The 18302-nt window shown below is 38.1% G+C and overlaps 1 protein-coding gene across 1 annotated transcript; it reads right to left on the bottom strand.

Moving 5' to 3' along the window:
• Window positions 1-3960: 3960 nt before the first annotated feature.
• On the bottom strand, window positions 3961-18049 carry LOC308512378 (non-histone chromosomal protein HMG-17-like; the record flags this gene model as incomplete). Its single annotated transcript, XM_081082146.1, has 2 exons — window positions 3961-4255; window positions 17967-18049. The coding sequence occupies 2 exons, from the start codon at window positions 18047-18049 to the stop codon at window positions 3961-3963; spliced, it is 378 nt and encodes a 125-aa protein (XP_080938272.1).
• Window positions 18050-18302: the final 253 nt, after the last annotated feature.

The following is an 18302-nucleotide window of genomic DNA, read 5'->3' as shown; positions in this document are numbered from 1 at the left end:
AGAGCTGTGAAGTCAATAAACAAAGTTAACTAAGTGCACGACTTTTACTTTCCTAGTGCCCATGGGAGCCCAGAGCTGGTGTGATCCTGAGATACAATCTCCCCATAGGTCATGCCTAGGGGCTGCCATTATCTCTAAGCAGCACACACTCCAGAGCATCTTATTAATGATATTTAATTACATTCAAATTAATGATGTTTTTCATCTAATCCTGGACTGATTTCACAGCTGGCAGATAAGGTGGGGTGACTTTGGCTGTTTTGTCTCTCCATCTCAGCAGCAAATGCCCCCTGTATCTCTGTTGACTCTGCTTTTTGCAGGTGCCCATTTTCTCCACCTGCACTTCCTTCTCTGACTACCACCCCCACCCCTTTTCAGTATTTATCAGCTACCCCAAGCCACAGAAATACTCCATTTCTTTTAAAAAATATATTATTAATGATTTTAGAGAGGAAGGGACAAGGAGCAAGAGATAGAAACATTAATGATGAGAGAGAATCATTGATCAGCTGCCTCCTGCACATTACCTACTGGGGATCTAGCAGCAACCCTGGCATGTGCCCTGCCCGGGAACTGAACCATGACTTTCTGGTTTACAGGTCGATGCTCTACCACTGAGCCATGCTGGCTAGGCAAAAATTAGGGTTTCTGATTATATAAACAATGCAGTTTTTTTTCCCCTATGACACATCTTCATTTGCATATATCCTGGTCATAACTTCATTAGGTCTTAAAACACAGAGATTGTCAAATGAGTGCTATTTGGTTACTCAAACAATACAATAGTTTTGCAGACTCTAATCACATCATTGTATACTTGAATGCACTGGGTTTTGCTGATTAAAATCTTTACAGAAGTGGAATGGAGTATTCAATTCTCAGGTTCAGGAATTGTTATTATTTCTCAACGAAAACAATGGGGATTGTAGATAGAATGTACCAAACTTGAACTATATTATTAATGGGTTCTGTTTTGTTTGAGCAAAAACAGAAGTTTTAAAAAGCAAGTGTGGGGATTAAGCATTTCTGTTGTGAACTATAATACAATAGCATCGAGGATGAAATATGTTTAAAAACTGAATATATGGCATGCTAATGAAAGTGAATTAAATTTTGAAAATTCTGACATTGTTTTAAGAATTAAAGGAAAAATTGGAAACATACTCTTTTTGGATTTTTTGTTCTTGATAAATGGTAAAAATTAGTCTTGAAGAATGCTTCATTGTATTGATAACCCAAGTATTGATTTATTATGGCAGAAAACAAGAAGTATTACATCAAATAATTTCTCTATTTATTTTTCTACTTGTCTCAAACTCTTCCTTAAATCTCTTCTCTCCCCCTCAAAAAACACCAAATATAATATCAAAATAATAATAATAACAATTAAAATAAAATAGCTCATTGCATCCATTCAAGTAAGTTTCAGCATATTAGAGAATTGAAAATTCTCCAATTATCTCTGCATCTGATCTTAGGATACATATCCTTTTCTTCTTCTATACTTTCTTGGCTTGTTTATTCATTTTATTCATCCATTCACTTAACAAATATTTTTAGATACCTCCCAGAAACCAGATATTATGGTGGCACTGGGAAAACAATGATTGACCAAACCTAGTGTCTACAGGTACTACAACCCAGTAGAGGAGGCTGACATTAACCAATACACCATACCAATAGAAATATAAAATTAAAATCATGGCAAACATTAAGAGGGGCAGGTGAATGGTGCCAGGAGAGCCTATAGAAGTGAGGTTTGATTTAACCTGAAGGACCAGGTAAAGCTTTTTTGTAGAAGCGGTTATGGAGCTGCAATATGAAGAAACAATAGTTATTTTTGGGCCAAGAGAAGATGTTGAAGGTGAGTGTTTTCCAAATGGAAGATGCTACATGAGCATTGACTCAGGTGAGAGGGGAAATAGTGAGATAACATCTCTCAGCCTCACTCTTTCAGACAAGAGTCTGGGAGTCTTTGACTATTTCTCCTTTCCTTTGTGGGTGATGATGCCATTTATAGTTCTGATTCCTGAAGGTGAAATTTCTCTCCCTGAGTGCCTGATCCTCAAAGGAGAAGAACAGGATTTTCCTGCTGCCAACCCTCTTGTTCTCCTTGTCAGCACTTATGAAGGAGTGGCATGATAACATGGTCCTACCTGGAACTGACCCATCAGAAGGTGTGTGAGGGGTCTAGGTGTCCATTTGTAATTTTTCTGGTTGATAGGAAGATGAGTGGGCAGAGTCCTAGGATTAGACTCAAAAGATTGGGCTTTGCAGGGAGAGTCATGTAACTTCTCGGGGTCCCAGTTTTCCTCATCTACTGGGTAGTTATGAGGATTAAATGAAACAGCAGTGCCAGAGAACATAGTACATTATTTAAATATGTAAGGAACCATTTTATTGTTATTACTCATTCAGAAGTTCTCAGCAAGTTTAGCACACTCTTCAAATAGAATCTCAGAAAGGCTATTTTAATCATATTTTCAAAGTATTTTTTAAAATAGTATAATGATATACTATCTCCTCAAAATGAAAGTAGTACTAGGGTTTGCTGGGGTGCATCACACTGCTGTTTCCTAGTGAAAAGGGTCACCTGAGCAGTTCTGCTTGATTCTATTTCAAGTCTTACTTCAACTCACTCTCCACATGTGGACACAGCTGGTGTTTGCCAACACAGCATTGGATCACTTTCTGAGGTGACTCAGATCTTCAAAGAACTTCAATTGAAATACCAGATAAGTGAAGCAAAGGGTCAACTATGCTTTAAAACAGACTTTATCAGAATGTGTCTCCTCTGCATCTGACACAAACTAACATGTTTGAAGGCCTTCTGGGCCTCACTGTTTCTATTACTGAGGGGATAAAAAAAAAAAGGAATGTATAAAATTCATTGTAGCCCATCCAGTGTAGCTCAATGGTAGAGCATCAGCCCAGGAACCAAGATTTGACCAGTTCAATTTCAGGTCAGGGCACATACCCGGGTTGTGTGACCCATACACAATAGGGGTGCATGCTGATCGATGATGTTCCTCTCATGGATGTTTTTATCTCTCTATCCTTCTTTCTAAAAATCAATAAAAACATAAAAAAATAAAATTCATTCTAGCTCTAATACTCCATGCAAAATACCTATAATAACCATCAAGAAGCATTAGAATCCAACAAACCTGGATTCTTTTTTATTTTTTTAAATTTTGTTTTATTGCTTAAAATATTACAAAGAGTAGTACATATGTCTCCTTTTTTTCCCCCAAAATCAGAAAGCCACTATAAAATACTATAAAACACAGTGAAGTCTTCAGCTGATGCTCTGAACAGGGAAAGTTCAGAGTGAGGGTTGATATTTCACATTAAGCATGTTGTTTAACAACTTTTCACAAACCGAGCCTGACTTTCAAGAAATGAAATGAAAATGGCAGAGAATATCAATCTGTAGATCCACAATCTATTAAGGAACTGCAGCTCTTTTGAGGGATGCCATCTCAATGGTGACACTGGTAAGTCCAGATTGTCCAACACACTGTAAATCATTTTTTTTTGGGGGGGGGGTTAGGTCCCCATACGTCTCTGGGCTTAAGAGAGTCAAAGTCTATGCTTAAAGTGGAGAGGGAGAAAAGGACATAAAAATGAATTTTAGTTCTCCCACACGACAAGGTATTTGTGCCAAGATGGCTAATGTGTGTCAACATCAAGAGATCCTTCCTTCCAGAATCCAAGAGGAAGTTTCTCAAAACTAGAAAGGAAAGGTGTTTTTCCCCCAATGTCAGTCCAGCTTTGGAGACATTCTATTAGTACTATATGTCCGTTCCCCCAAAAATAACAATGACGTGTTCTGTGTGCTAAAAACATAGCTTAAAAAAAAAGTGAAACACAATTCTGCATTCTTATAAAACTTGATAAAAATAGTATTTCAAACTGTACAGTCACCAGATATACACAGCTATAAAAAATGCACACCCTTCACTTGGCATCTCCAGCACATTCAGCTTTCTGTGCCTGGTCTGTTTTGGTATCTCCATTTTCTGCAGGGTTATTCTCATCCTTGCCAGCATCAACTTTCCCCTTTTTCCCTTTCGGTACTTTCTCTCCCTTCTTCCCAGAATCCTTTTTAGTCTTGGGCTCTGGCTTTGGAGGAGCAGGTTTAGCTGATAACCTGGTGGATCTTCTCTGTGGTTCGTCCTTTACCTTGGCCTTATCTCCTTTAGCATCCCCTTTAGCCTTTCTCTTAGGCCTGATGGCTATGGTGGCGGGGCTTCTGGGTAGGATACGGGGATGCAGCAGCACGGGCTTTGCTTGGTCCTCAGTCTGGGGGTTGTTCTTGCCTCCTCACACTCCATAGAATTTTCCATCAAGCAAGGAAGGGTGAGTAGGAATTACTTCTACTGACTCATTAGTACTATTTTAAGATTTATGGGAGATCATTGATAGCAAATTTATTTGATAAGTCTTGCTTATTATCCAGTGTTAATCAACTTAAACATTAAGGGTTTTTAAAATTCATGTAAATAACCTTTTCAAATAAAAAGTACTTTCCTAAAACAAACAAAAAATATTTAGTAAGAGAGCAGCATTGTTTTATATTTTTAAAAAAATGCTTTGTTGAGGCATGATTAATGTACAAAAAAGTGTACATATATAATGTATATACCTTGAGTTTGGAGATAACTATGTAATCATAAAATCATCATCATGATCTAGGTCATAGATCTGTTTATCACCTACAAATGTTTATTCCACCCTCTTATTTATTATTGTTACTAGTATTTTGTGATAAGAACACAATGTAAGATTTCTATTTTTTGTAATACAATACAGCATATAATACAGTATTGTTAACTGCTGTATTATAGGCCATAGAGTAGATCTCAGGGACTTATTTGCACAATGGAAACTTTGTACCCTTCAATTAATACCTTCCCATTATCTCTAACCCCAGCCTCTGCCAGTCACATTTTCACTCTAATTTTCTGCAATCACCAGACCTGAAATTTTATCCTGGTTCTGTTACTCATTGTCTGTGCGGTTTTAAGGAAGTAAACTAGACTCTCTAGTTCTAGTCCCTCTTTTGTAAACAAAGGTATTTCCATGAAGATAAATTGGCATAAATATGAGATAGATTTATAAAAATATCTTGTGCATATCTTTGTGTACTAAATAAATGTTTGTGTCCTTCCTTTTTGATTTCTTTAGTACTTAAGTCTGTATAAGTCTATTTGGTCTCATGAGCTTTTGTGCTTTAAATAGGCCTCCTCTAACTGAGCCCTTCCTGAGCAGAATGAAGAATCTCCATATTCTGCACTGTTGAAAGCCAACAGCCCTTCATAACATAGGGAACACTTGAATGTCCTCAACACTAGGAAAGTGAAAGAAATTTCCATTACTTGCAATTATTTCACTTGTAACAATTAGGTATTAATCTTAAGACTCATGATATTGAAATATAAGGAAGAAAAATCATAAGAAGGTGAAGGGAAAATCAGTGTGAGCTATTAAAAAGTTCCCTATTCATTTCTGAAATAAATTTAGTGTGCTTGTTTTCAAAAGAATTGCCACTTCGGGGGAGAGAGGAGACAATCTATTAAAGGGGAAAAAAGTTTCTAAAGAAGTAGAGAGGTTCTTTTTATTTTCTTAAACTAATTTTCACTGCCAAGTATTGGCTCTTGGAAGATACGGTTAGCCAGCTATAAAGTCGTAACAGCAAATAATAAAAGCAATGAAATGTACAATTAAGGATCACACACCCCAGACAGCTTCTAGTTCATTAGTCATCCTCTTATCTCACCCCAGAAGGTTTCTCAATCTGTTTTTTACTCCAAGACTCAACTCCAGTGAAAGCGACGATAAGGTTCACTCTTTTTTATAGTGCTTCCTTGCACAAAGCAATGCTCTCTTAAAGATGAAGTTTAATGCTCCCTCAGGAATTGCTGTTCTTTTTAGACTTCTTTTCTGCTTGGTCAAGTTCTCTTTTTCTCAGTTGATGTTGTAAACTAGATCAGAAGTCATAGGGATTTTTATGGGATTCATGAGTAGAGGGAGTTCAAACCAAATTGTGTAAAATTTGGGAGAAGGGATTATTCTAGAATTTTTAAGTATTCTATATATCCAGAGCTGAATGCAGAGAGCCAGGGAAGCAAGAACCACATGTAGATGTACACATTCAAATTAAGAGGAAATGTGTACTCCTCTCAAAGTGGTGGTGGGCGATATAAACAAGTCCACTATAATTCCCTGGTCTTGGAATAATTACAGGATGTGAACAAAATGTGGGAATTACTCATCTATTCAGATTGGTGATGCAGGGAATGCGGGGCAATGGGAGGAAGGTCATATTTATTGTGAATCCTAAAGTGATGAGAAGTCACCCTTCTCTTCAAACCATTCAGTGTGAGCCAGAATGGTGGGGCCATGGATTGCATATGCCCAGGAGTAAGATACTTAGCAAAAATCTCAGAGACCTTCAGGACTTCTAATCTTTTTATTTTCTGCTATAGGATGACCATGTGGCCTTAACCAGTCACTTAGTTTATCCAGCTATAAATTAAGTGGGATTAGTGGTTAAATACTTTAAATTTCCTTCCGTAAGGGATTCATAAAAGCTTGGTGACAAGAGATGGGGATAGAAGATAACGGACTCTGGCCTATTGAACTTCACTGGTGGAACCCCCTTCTTCTTGCCCTTTGGTTACCTTCCCAAGTCACTGTCCAGCATTGTGATGTTCTCTAACAAACCTTCTCAAGTCATTCTTCCTCATTGCTGATTTGAGTTGTTAAGATTGTTCTCCTTAAATGTAAGTTAGGAATGGCCTACTCAAAACCAATATTCCCATTTGATTCATTCTGTTTAGGAGACTTCCCTTTGTGTTTTCAAAGACACCTGTGCTCACCTTAGTATTAAAAGAAATGTAACTGTGTATTATAATGGGTTAGTTGTCTAACCAGCTTTTAGAAGAGAGAAGGAAGTCTTAATAATCCCTTCAGCCTGACATTCAGCAAGAGATAAGAACATAGTAAATGTTTAATAAATGTTTGCTGGATGAATGAATAAAGGAATCAATGAGTGAATGAGCTCACATTTTGCTAACAGTCTGATTGTTATAAGTCTTCAGTTGCACACAGATTATGATATTATTGAGTGCACCAGAAAGGTTAAGCCACAGTTGTAACTATGATCTCTATTTCAACTGCAAATAGCACTGATTTTGTAGAAAAGTTTAGTATCATAAAAATCTTCTCCTAAGATTGATTTGTTCCCCAAATATGCATCTGTGTCAAAATGCTGCAAAGTTCAGCAGAAAAGGAAGCAGAAATGATTCAAGGTGGGCTCAGAGAAGGTACCAAAGCAATGTCTTTCAGGATGATGAGGATTTTTGAGATCCAATGACCTTTTCAGTTCCTGGTAAAGTCGGATGAATTGATGCTTAAATGGAAGGGTAAATTTTACTGCTTTCAGTAAGATCCTTTCTCCTTGGTAATTCTCACTGTCTTTTCTCCACTGTTAACCCTTTTTAATTTGTACTATATTTTAATACTATGGTCATATGTTCATTGACCTACAGAAAAATTCATTCTGGTTAAAACAAATAATTTTAACATTAGGGAAAACAGTAATGGGTATATTTGAGAACCAGGCTAAGTGCTTTATGTTTTGGTATCCCATTGAAGTTCTATATTCTCATAAAGAAGACACTATTATCATTTTTTTAAAGATTAGAAAGTTAGAGGGTAAATAACTTGCCCAAGGTTTTGTAGTTAATGTCAGAGTTAGCACTCTTATCAAGGTTCCACTAACTTCAAACTGCATTCTTTCAATTATTTCATGTTGTTTCCCATGATAATAAACTCATGACAGTTGAAATTGATTTAGTCTAATAATCAGGAAATCCATGAAATAAAAAGTTTACAATGGTGAACACATCAAAAAATCAATTACTTGTCTGGATTTTTGGCTTATGACAATCTTGTGGGGCACTATAATATGTCTTCAGATATTAGGTTTTTCCATAAAAATTAGGGATTTTAGAAATTTTGGGATTCATTTTTTCAGATAATACTTTTGAGCATCTACCATGTGCTTGCTTTTGGGAGTTTGAAGAATAGCAGGAAAAAATAAAATATTTGCTTTCAGGAAACTGAGAACATAATAGTAGATAACACAGACAAAATCTATGTCCTCATGAAACCATCTTTCCCCATATTGTCTCAATTACAATTCAGGTGGAAGCAAATTATCCCATATTATCTGAATAGTTGCTTCTCTCCTCCATTTCACTGCTTCTGTGGACTTCACCAGCTTTCAACACCCATTGGGACCCCATGTAAACATTCCTTTGAAAAAGAATGAAATTTTCAGAATGGAAGATAAAACGCAATGGTTTAAAATACTTTTTGGTCCCCACACTTTTTCTGAGTGGACAATATTGAAGTAATACAATTTCTGCTTTAGTAAAATGGTAATGAAACTTTGTGTTCAATTATTATATGAGAATTAGAGAATTGTTAATGATAATTGTGTCTCAAAAGTTTGTGAATTATTTAGTGAACTCAATATATGTTTCATTAACTCACTCAAATTACATAGTATGAACAATGCCTCCTGGAAGTCAAGTCATCATGTGCACAGCCTAAGCCCCTGTGGACATGGTAGATCAGTAACCAACCATGACATGTCATGACCTACTTCATTTGGAAAACATATTTTTATTTTTTGTTTGTTTGTTGTTGTTTTTTTCAGAGAATATTAGCCACTGACACATCATGCATTTATGAGCTAATAGCTTCTCCTCCTTCATATGCTTCTAGTTGTTGGTAGATGAGTTATTCCCAGAATAGTGAATTTTTAAATCTTTGAATCTAAGCATGACCCCCATTATCAAGCAGTCCCACGTGGTTTATAGGATACTTGAACAACTTTGAATAGTTATTGGCGATGAAGGCATATTTTAAGTATATAGCCCATTACCTGCAACCTTTGGGATTCACAGGGTATAAGATTTGTGGCTTGGTGTGTGGTGCGTGATGTTGAACTTGCCTGAAATGTAGAAATAGCTCTTTTTTTTTTTCAGGTGTGAATTCAAGTCAGCTGTCATGGAAGGTAAATGTGCAGAGAGACTGAGGTACTTATGACAGTGATTTACTTTAACTGTGCCCATAACAACAAAGGATCTTACACAAATTCAGATATTGACTCTGTAGGTCTGAAGGCCCAAGATTTGATTTTTTTTCAGGTTGCTGATATGATGCTGATCCTTAGAACTCACATTCAGTGGTAAGAAATAGCTAATAAATGAACCTGCTGGACTACCCATGAATCATAGCTTTTGTTTTTTTCTTTTTTGTTGCACACACAGTAATTTTAATTAAGGTTTTAAGGAAGCAACTTAAAATGTATAGTTATAATTGAATGTGTTTTGTGAAGAAAATGTATGCAATAGTGAGGTTCACAGTTTGAGATTAAGAAACTCTCACTTGATATATAACCCTCATCAATATCAGGGGTTTATTGTATACATTTGGGGAACTTCTTAATGAACATCATCTTATTTGGACCTTGCCACCAATGTGGGTCAGTCCAGCCCAATATTTTTCTAGCACATTTTTTTGCAGATAATTCAAGTAAGAAACAGCAGTAAGCAACACCTATAAGATCACACAAAGCACTGTGATAAAGCAGGAGCTGAACCTATGGGTCTCTGTTCTTATTCTGGTAGCAGATCCACTTAACAAAATGGTTTTCATTTTATTCTTCTAAAATTCTGGAGATTTGTCGCTCTGCTTTACATAGCATATGTTTAAACTAAAATTATTATAGATGCTCATAATGTACTTACCTATTATTAATGTCATTATCACCCAAAACAAGCAATGCCAATACTTCTGACAAGCACTTATTATGTTTAAGGAATATTTTCGTGTATGTGTGTTTGCACTAGATATGCAAAGGAACATAGGAGTCAAGTTCTGCCACTCCACTACCATGCAAATGATTTTAATAACTACAGAAGAGATTGGAAATATCAAATTATAAATATAAAATTAAATGAGTTAAGGTTGTTTTGTTAGTGCTAAGTACCTAATAAATACTCAAATAATGTTACTATCATACACGTGTCTTAACACATGTTATAGAACATTGAAGCATCTAGTAGTCAAGGAAAGTGTGAAAGAAGAGGCAAGGTTTTTAATGGCTCTTGGGAAGGAATGAAATCACAGTGGTTAAGAGCCAAGATCTGGAGCCTGGCTGCCTGGATTTGAATTACAACCCAACCACTCATACTGTATAAGTTTGGGTTAAATAACTTGATTCAGTTCCTCTGAGAATTAACGCTTAGTCTTAGTTTCCTCGCCAGTAAATTGGTGAGAAAATAATAAGCTCTACATTGGAGGGTGTTGAGAAAATTAAATAAGATACTCAAAATACTTAGTTATTGCCTGTGCACGGTAAATACTCTGTAGTCAGAGCTAACTTTATTGAGAATTTACTTCATTCTAAACACTACTTACATGTGTCAACTCATTTCATTTTCACAGCAACCTTATGTATGAAGTGGTGCATTATTACTCACATTTTAAAGCTACGGTGGATACTGCAGTTCAGTGAGATTAAATGTCTCATTTTTGGAATTGTGAGAGCTATGACTGAAACCCAGGTATCTGGCCCCAAACATGGGTTCATTACTAAACTATATCGACTGTATAGTATGTTTGCATCAGTTCTACTACTGTTGTTCCTACTATTTTTGGTTGATATTTTTTGTTATTTTTATTATATGCCAGTAAAATTTTATCAAGGTCGACAAAATTGAGATGAAGAGAGGTGAGTACTAGTGTGAGTAAAGAGAGAATGGCCTGATAGGAGCCTCTGGGCCAGTTTGACGGAGGTGAAGGGCTTGTGGAAACTAGGTTGGAGAGGGAGGTTGCCACCAGACCAAAGAAGATCTTTAATATCATACTCATATGATAGGGCTTTGTTCTGAGGAAATTGAGGTATTTTTAATGTTTCTTGGTAAGGAAATGATTAAATTGCATTACTATTTACAATAAATTAAAGTGGGGGAGAGGGGAGAAGCAAGGAGACCAGTTGGACATATACGTAGATTTTAGTGAATTCACTCATTTATTCATTCATTGATCAACACTTATATGTGCTCCACCTACTTTAAGGCACATGAGTAGTACAGTCAAAAAGGTGTGAACTATGCCCAGGACAACAGATACAATCACAGACCCGCAAACACACACTTGGTACACTGAAAAACACACACATAAAATGTCGCTATAAAGTAATGAGGCTAATTGCACAAGGTTATTGTGGAATCTATCTTATTGTTTTATAGCCTTGGCTCATGTATAAGAAATATATCAGAAAATAAAAGCCAGGAAATTATTCACACTCTTTAGAAGTTCTTCTATGTGACTCACTTAGTGAATATGTGATGGAAGGAAGTTTTATAGTGAGGAAATTTCTATCAGTCACAGCTTTTATAACTGCCTATTGATGATATACACAGCTCCATAATGGCAGTGCTAAAATTGGCTTTTACTTCTCTAAACCATCATTGTATTGAGCCATGTAACCAGAAAATCACAATGTGGTGATCTTTCTCTACACTAATCCTTCCATGAGCGCTTAATGACTTGTCTGTTCATCTCGGAGATAATAAACCTTGCATTGAAGCAATAGCTGTATGGTGACTTTGCATAAATCATTATTTGTAAAAGTGAAAGAAAACCTATAGAGAGGAGCCCAGGACTGGGATTGCTCAACTTTCAAGAATTAGCTCTGATAATTGCTGTGAGTGCATTAAGAATGCACTGAACAAGTAGATGCAGGCCAAAAAGTAAATATTATCTCAAACTGATCAATATAACAACTTCCACCAGAGGAAAGGTGATTATTAAATATCCTAGCAAGGTTTGAGCAAAACAACATTGTCATGAAATGCCTGCTAGGAAGGCAAAGGGGATACAAGCGAAGCATTGAGAGTGACTGTTTCATAGCTAAAAATCAAGGTGACGTGTTGTAAGAAGGTGCATGTGCAAAAGAGTTATGTTATTCATGTAGTACAACTTACAATTTTCAAGCTAGTTATTTCCAATAATTTAAAAATATGATTTTAACTCATATAAAGTCTCAAGGCAGGAAGCCTAATGGTTTCCCAAACAAGATTTTCACTGTCCTGTTTTCTAGCCCTTCTCCCTCTACACCCTAGTCACTGCTGAATCACTCCATTTCTTAGCATCCTACCAACTAAGCTAAGAGAACACAAATATTTTCTTGAATCAGATATAGATAGAATTCCCCCCGAACACAGATTTACAAGAAAACAAGACAGAAAATTGAAGAGTGATAGGATGTAGTACTATATTTAGGCCAGTTGCCTTATTTCCATTAGACTTATTCTAATTTATCTTAGGCTCTTGTCCCAGGGGCTGATTTTGTTTTTCAAATAGCAGACAGTCTTACAGGCAGGTAGCTCAGCTAGCAGAAAATACCCTCAGATGAATCAATACAAAGCCAGGACAGAAACTGCTAACCCCGGAAACAGAAGAGTAAGCACCACACTGCAGAGCTAGAAGCTGATAGAGTATCATGCTGATGGACTAACAAATGGTTCAGAGCCTGCACAGGAGGATTTTTTTACACCCCCCTCATTTTATTATTTCTACTCTTTACACCCTTTTCTGCTTCCTCCTTTATGCCTCCTCCCCCCAATTTCTCTTCCTCTCTTCCTTCCTTTTTTCTCTATCTTTCCTTTTAATCCTCCTACCTGGATTGTTGCAATTGTCTTCTAACTGGTTTCCCTGATTCTTTTTTTTTTTCCCCCTTTGTTCTGTGCTCAGCACTGCAGCCATTTTAGGACACAGGTCAGTTCATACCATTCCTCCATAGAAAACCCTGCCTCGCTCACCATTTCATCCAAGTCTGTGCTAAAGCCTGCACTGAAGTTGTAAGGTCCTACATGATCAAACCCTTTGTTCAGTTGCCAAGCTCGTCTCTTCCTTCTCACTTCCACACATGGCAGCCCACTCCCACTTGGAGATTTTTAAAAAGTATATTTTTATTGGTTACTGAGAGGAAGGAAGAGGGATAGAGAGATAGAGACATCAATGATGAGAGAGAATCATTGATCGGCTGCCTCCTGCACGCCCCCTACTGTGGGAGATCGAACCTGCAACCCAGGCATGTGCCCTTGACTGGATTCAAACCAGGGACCTTTCAGTCCACAGGCCAAGGCTCTATCCACTGAGCCAAACCAGCTAGAGCCCCACTTAGAGATTTTTTAAAAAATACATTATTGGTTCTTCCCTTAATATCAGAATGACTGACTTGCTCACCTTCAAATCTTTGCTTAAGTCTCACCTTATCAATAACTACTGACCACCCTGTTTAAAATAAAAATCAACTCTTCTGCCCCTCCCTCAACCCTGGCATTCTTGATTTTCTTTACCCTATTTTTTTTAGCATAGTACCTAATTTACTTATTTATTATGATTATTGTTTATTGTCATTCTTCTCCCACTAGAATATAAGCTCAATTAAAATGGGATCTTTGTTTCTGCAAAGATTTATTCCCTGAGCCTAGACTAGTGCCCGAGAAAAGCATAAGTGTTTGCTGAGTAAGTGAAGGTAGCCTATTTTCAAGGAGAGAGACAAGGTGATAAAATGCAGTGCAATTGATAAATGTGATGATAGAGATCTGTAGTTATTTTAAAAACAAAAATCAAAAATGTCCTTTTTTGTTAGCATGCACATGGAGACAAACCTGAAGAGATGTTCAGTAAATGGTAACACTAATGCGGGAGTTGGTAATTGTTTGTAAGTTCAACAAGCAGATTAGATTATCAAGAAAATGGAGACCATTCACAATAGAAAGGATAGCATATGATGTGTGAGAAAACAAGCCATATATTGTCTATATGTATTACAAAGGAGACTGCAAACAATTTGCGCGGGTATATTACAGGAAACCTACAGGGTACAGTCAGCATTGAGGTTGTATGGGTGGAAAGAGGTTAAATTCATCTCAAAGACAATAGGAAATCATTGAAGAGCTTTAAGTAGAGGAAGAATGATCACATTTGAATTTTTAAATATAGTATATATTATAGCATTCAGTAGCTAGGAGAAAGGTACTGAGGCTAAGAAGCTATGTATAGGCAATGGAATCAGAGAGCTGAAGGGTGACATCTGAGAAACATTTGAAAGGAGACCCTAGCATAGTTGAGTGACTGATGGCATATGATATGAAATGAACAAGGATCAGTCTAAGATAATTCTGAAATTTTTAGTCTGAGTGACCTGTTGGATTGTGATGCTATTAGCTGTAAATAGAAAAGGAAGATATAAGCAGATTTGAGGAAATATTTTTTAAAGAAATGTTGAGTTTGTGGTGCTAGAGAACTTCCAAGAGAAGTAATGAGCTAATAAAAATAAATGAATTAACTGGTGGAACTTTAGAAGTCTGGGAGGATAACAATGGAGATTTGAACAGGGTTTGTTAATGACAGTTAAATCACTATGATTAGTGTCCTGGTCCCCACAGAATCTGCAAAGTGATAAGAGAGGTTGGTGCTCTGGGGACAGTTACTGTTTAATATTCCCTGTAAATGGGATATTGAATGAATAATCAATGATTTAGGAAGATAAGATGAAAGCCAGGAAAGGAGGGAATGGCTACATGATTAGACACATGGAGAGGCCATGGGAGACAAGGAATGTTGAGCCCAAGTGTTTGCCCAACTTACTAAAAAAAATTCAGGGGAGCTATGGGGGTGGAAGCTAAACTATAGTGTATTGAGAAGTCTAAGAGATATTCAGAGATGATAATTATAGATGGTCTTCAAGAAACAATCTGTGAAAGGAAGCATAGGAATAAAGCAGTGATTTAATTTGGACATAGGTTAGAGGATAGCTGTTCCTGACCTTGCACAAAGGGGCCCATTCTGTGGCAGGAATAGTAGGAGTTAGGATACAGATAATAGGTAGAGGAATAAGTCCCCACCCCCAAAAAAGAAGGCATGTTCTCTGAAGTGTAGAGGAAAGGATGGTGGTGTTTACAATTAAGTACGTAGGAAAATTAGAGTTTTACGGAATCAATACGTAACTTTCTCCTGCCTTGTTCCCTGAGTTCAGAACCAAATGAAAAATAACACTGAGGCAGAGAGGTGAAACTCAACATGAAAGCTTTATAAATGATGCACGGATTGGAGAATGAGGTATGAGGTATTGGCACAAGGATTTGGTAATACTCTATCTCTGCATTAGACAGCCATGTAGGGACTGGCCATCTGGATGCCTCCAAAACTCCCCACACAAAATGTGAACCTTTCTGCAGACAGATGGATCTTGAAGAGAGAAAGGGGTTGAGATGGGCATGCCCAGTCCCTCCTGCCATACTAGCCAATCAGTAAATTCAGAAAACATGAGGCCAGTGATCTAGGGAGTCTCCTTTCCACAGGCAATTTTATGAGGTTGAGGGAATTCTCATTTCTATTTATTATTTGAAGCGGAAAGTGAAGTCCTTCTGTGTTTGAGGAAGGTGAGAAAATGGCTAGGAGGGCTGGGGAAGCATAGTGATGTCTGAGAAATATGAGTGATGCAGGTATATAAGGATCTGTTGAGGGAACCTGAAGTCCAGCTGAGGACAGGGAGTATATACTTGCAATGGCCCTTTTCCAGAAAGTCTGGCAGATATTGTGTAGGAGATAAATGTTTTAATTTATACTGAACTGAGTTCTTTCATGGGAGTTGAAGTGGCAGCAAAAGAATGCTATATAATAAAAGGATAATATGCAAATAGACCGAACGGTAGAACAACCAAACGACCAATCAAAGCATAATATGCTAATGATATGCTAAGTTTGCTCAACTGCTCGCTATGATGTGCACTAACCACTAGGGGGCAGATGCTCCAACCAGTAGGTTAGCTTGCTGCTGGGGTCTGGCCGGATCAAGACTGACAGATTTGAGCTGGATATGCCCTGGAGCCCTCCTGCAGTTCTTCCCTGGCCCCATCGTGCACTGGTGGGGTCCCTCAGCCTGGCCTGCACCCTCTCGCAATCCGGGACCTCTCAGGGGATGTCAGAGAGCTGGTTTCAGCCCTATCCCACAGGCCACTCCCCTTGGGAGGGCACCAGATACAGGGCTAATGGCTGGGGAGCGCTGCTGCGGCAGCATAAGCCTCTCCCGATCTTGACTGATGGGGCGCAAGCCCGTGACAGGCACAATGGGGCCAGGATGAGCAGAAGCAGCAGGTACGAGCTGCAGGCAGCGTTGGACTGTTGGTTTCAGTCAGATCCCTGCAGACCCCCCAGAGGGACCCCAACCATGCATGAACCAGGCCTCTAGTGATTGAAATAATACATTATGATGTCTAGACTTGTCTTTCAGTTCTCAATTGCTACAAAACAAATAACCACTAAACGTAATGGCTTAAAATAATTATAATTTGCCCAGCCAGCATGGCTCAGTGGTTGAGCATCAAACTATGAACCAGGAGGCCATGGTTTTATTCCCAGTCAGGGTACATACCTGGGTTGCAGGCTTGATCTCCAGCATGGGACATGCAGAATTATGATTCTCTCTCAGGATTGATGTTTTTATTTCTCTCTCCTTCTCCCTTCTTCTCTGAAACCAATACAAATATGTGTGTGTGTGTGTGTGTGTGTGTGTGTATAAAGAATTTATTGTTTTTCTGCCAAGAATTCAGGAAGGCTCGCCTGAAAAGTTCTTCCATTCAAATGGCATCACGTAGGTCACTCATTTGGCTACATTCAGCTGGACCTAGGCAGGGCTGGAAGATCCAAGATTAATCCATGCACATGTCTACCACCCCAAGTAGTCTCTCTTTCTCTCACTGCCTCTTCTATTTCCCTCCTCCACCTCTTTCTCCCTCTCTACTTTGTGCCTCATTATTTAATAGTCTAGCTAGCTCCTCAATAGCATGGAGGTTGGCTTCCCTGGAGAGCACTGAGGCGGGAGCTGCCAGGGCTCTTCAAAGTAAGGTCTGAAATGAGCACGTCACATCTGCACATTCCATTAATTACAATGCCAGCCCAGATTCAAAGAGAATGATTGAAATGTATCCCCACCCCTTTCTTAGAAGATCAGCTGCATATATAGAGAGGAGGGCAATTGATCGCAGCCTCCTTAGAAGACTGTCTACCAAAATGGGAGTAGGGGAAGAAAACAAAATGCAGCCAGGTTCCACAAGTACAAAGAAAAAACCTGGGATGTCACTTCTTCATAGAGGAGGTTAATTATCAGAGTTTACCTTGGCAGTGAAGTTCTTCTTCCCACAGAGGAAACTAGAGTATTTCTTCTATAAGGCAGAATATCTTTTACAGTGTCATGGATTTTCTAGCAAAAATTTGAGGGCTTAGGGAAAAAAGTAATGTGTTTGAAATTTCATTTTGATGTTCAGACTCAGCTCACTCTGAGCAGTAAAAGTAGTTTGGACATGGAAGTGTCACACTAGATTAGGCTCTACTTGGCCTTTTGGGAGATGGTGAAAGTAAGGTTTGCCATGAAAACATGTAAGAATTAGAATCTCACAGGTAAGGTTGCTCTCCCAGAAATACGTGAAGTTGGTGTAGTAGATGCAGAATATCCTCTTCTTTCGGGGGCTTGCAACCTTTATGGCTGCACTCAACTCCCTTTTGAACCCAGGAGTATTTATTATGGAGGGCTTGTCATGCATGCCATGCTATTGTTCTAGGAACTTTTGGCTCTCCTTGGATTTTCTGACCAGACTGTATTATTCCACTTTGACCCTCCATGCAATTCCCCTGTCTGTTTCTTAAGGCTTTAGATTCTGCACTGGATATGAGTCTCCATCTCCACCTCCATTCTAGTTCAAAGGAACATGTTTTTTTCATATCTTTTTATTTTAAACCAATTAAATTTTCATCGTTGAGCCTATTGAAAATTGAACTACACATTCATGGGACTTCCCTTCACTGCTTACCTGAGATTGTGCCAAGGTCTGGGAGTCATTACAAAGTAACAATGAACTGGTTCTGCTGAAAAGTACATGGTCCCAGCCTCCATGGTCCACTGTGCATTTAAGGAATTTTTAGTAAGATTGTGAGCCCTGGTCCTTAGCATCTAGCTCCCCTGGGACACTATGTGGTCATTCACCAAATTTTCGTCCCATCATCTAGTATTATAAGTAAGCAGCAGACAGGTATCCTCAGCATGCAACTGTGTTTCCTACCAACTCTCTCCCAGCTCTTTTCTAAGAAAATCTCTTCTAGTTGTTGGGTATCCCTTATTATCCTACTATTGTTGTTTTTAAAATATT

Source organism: Myotis nattereri (assembly GCF_964212035.1).
Source record: "Myotis nattereri genome assembly, chromosome: 1".
Classification (NCBI taxonomy): domain Eukaryota; kingdom Metazoa; phylum Chordata; class Mammalia; order Chiroptera; family Vespertilionidae; genus Myotis; species Myotis nattereri.
This window is presented reverse-complemented; position numbering and strand designations above follow the sequence as displayed.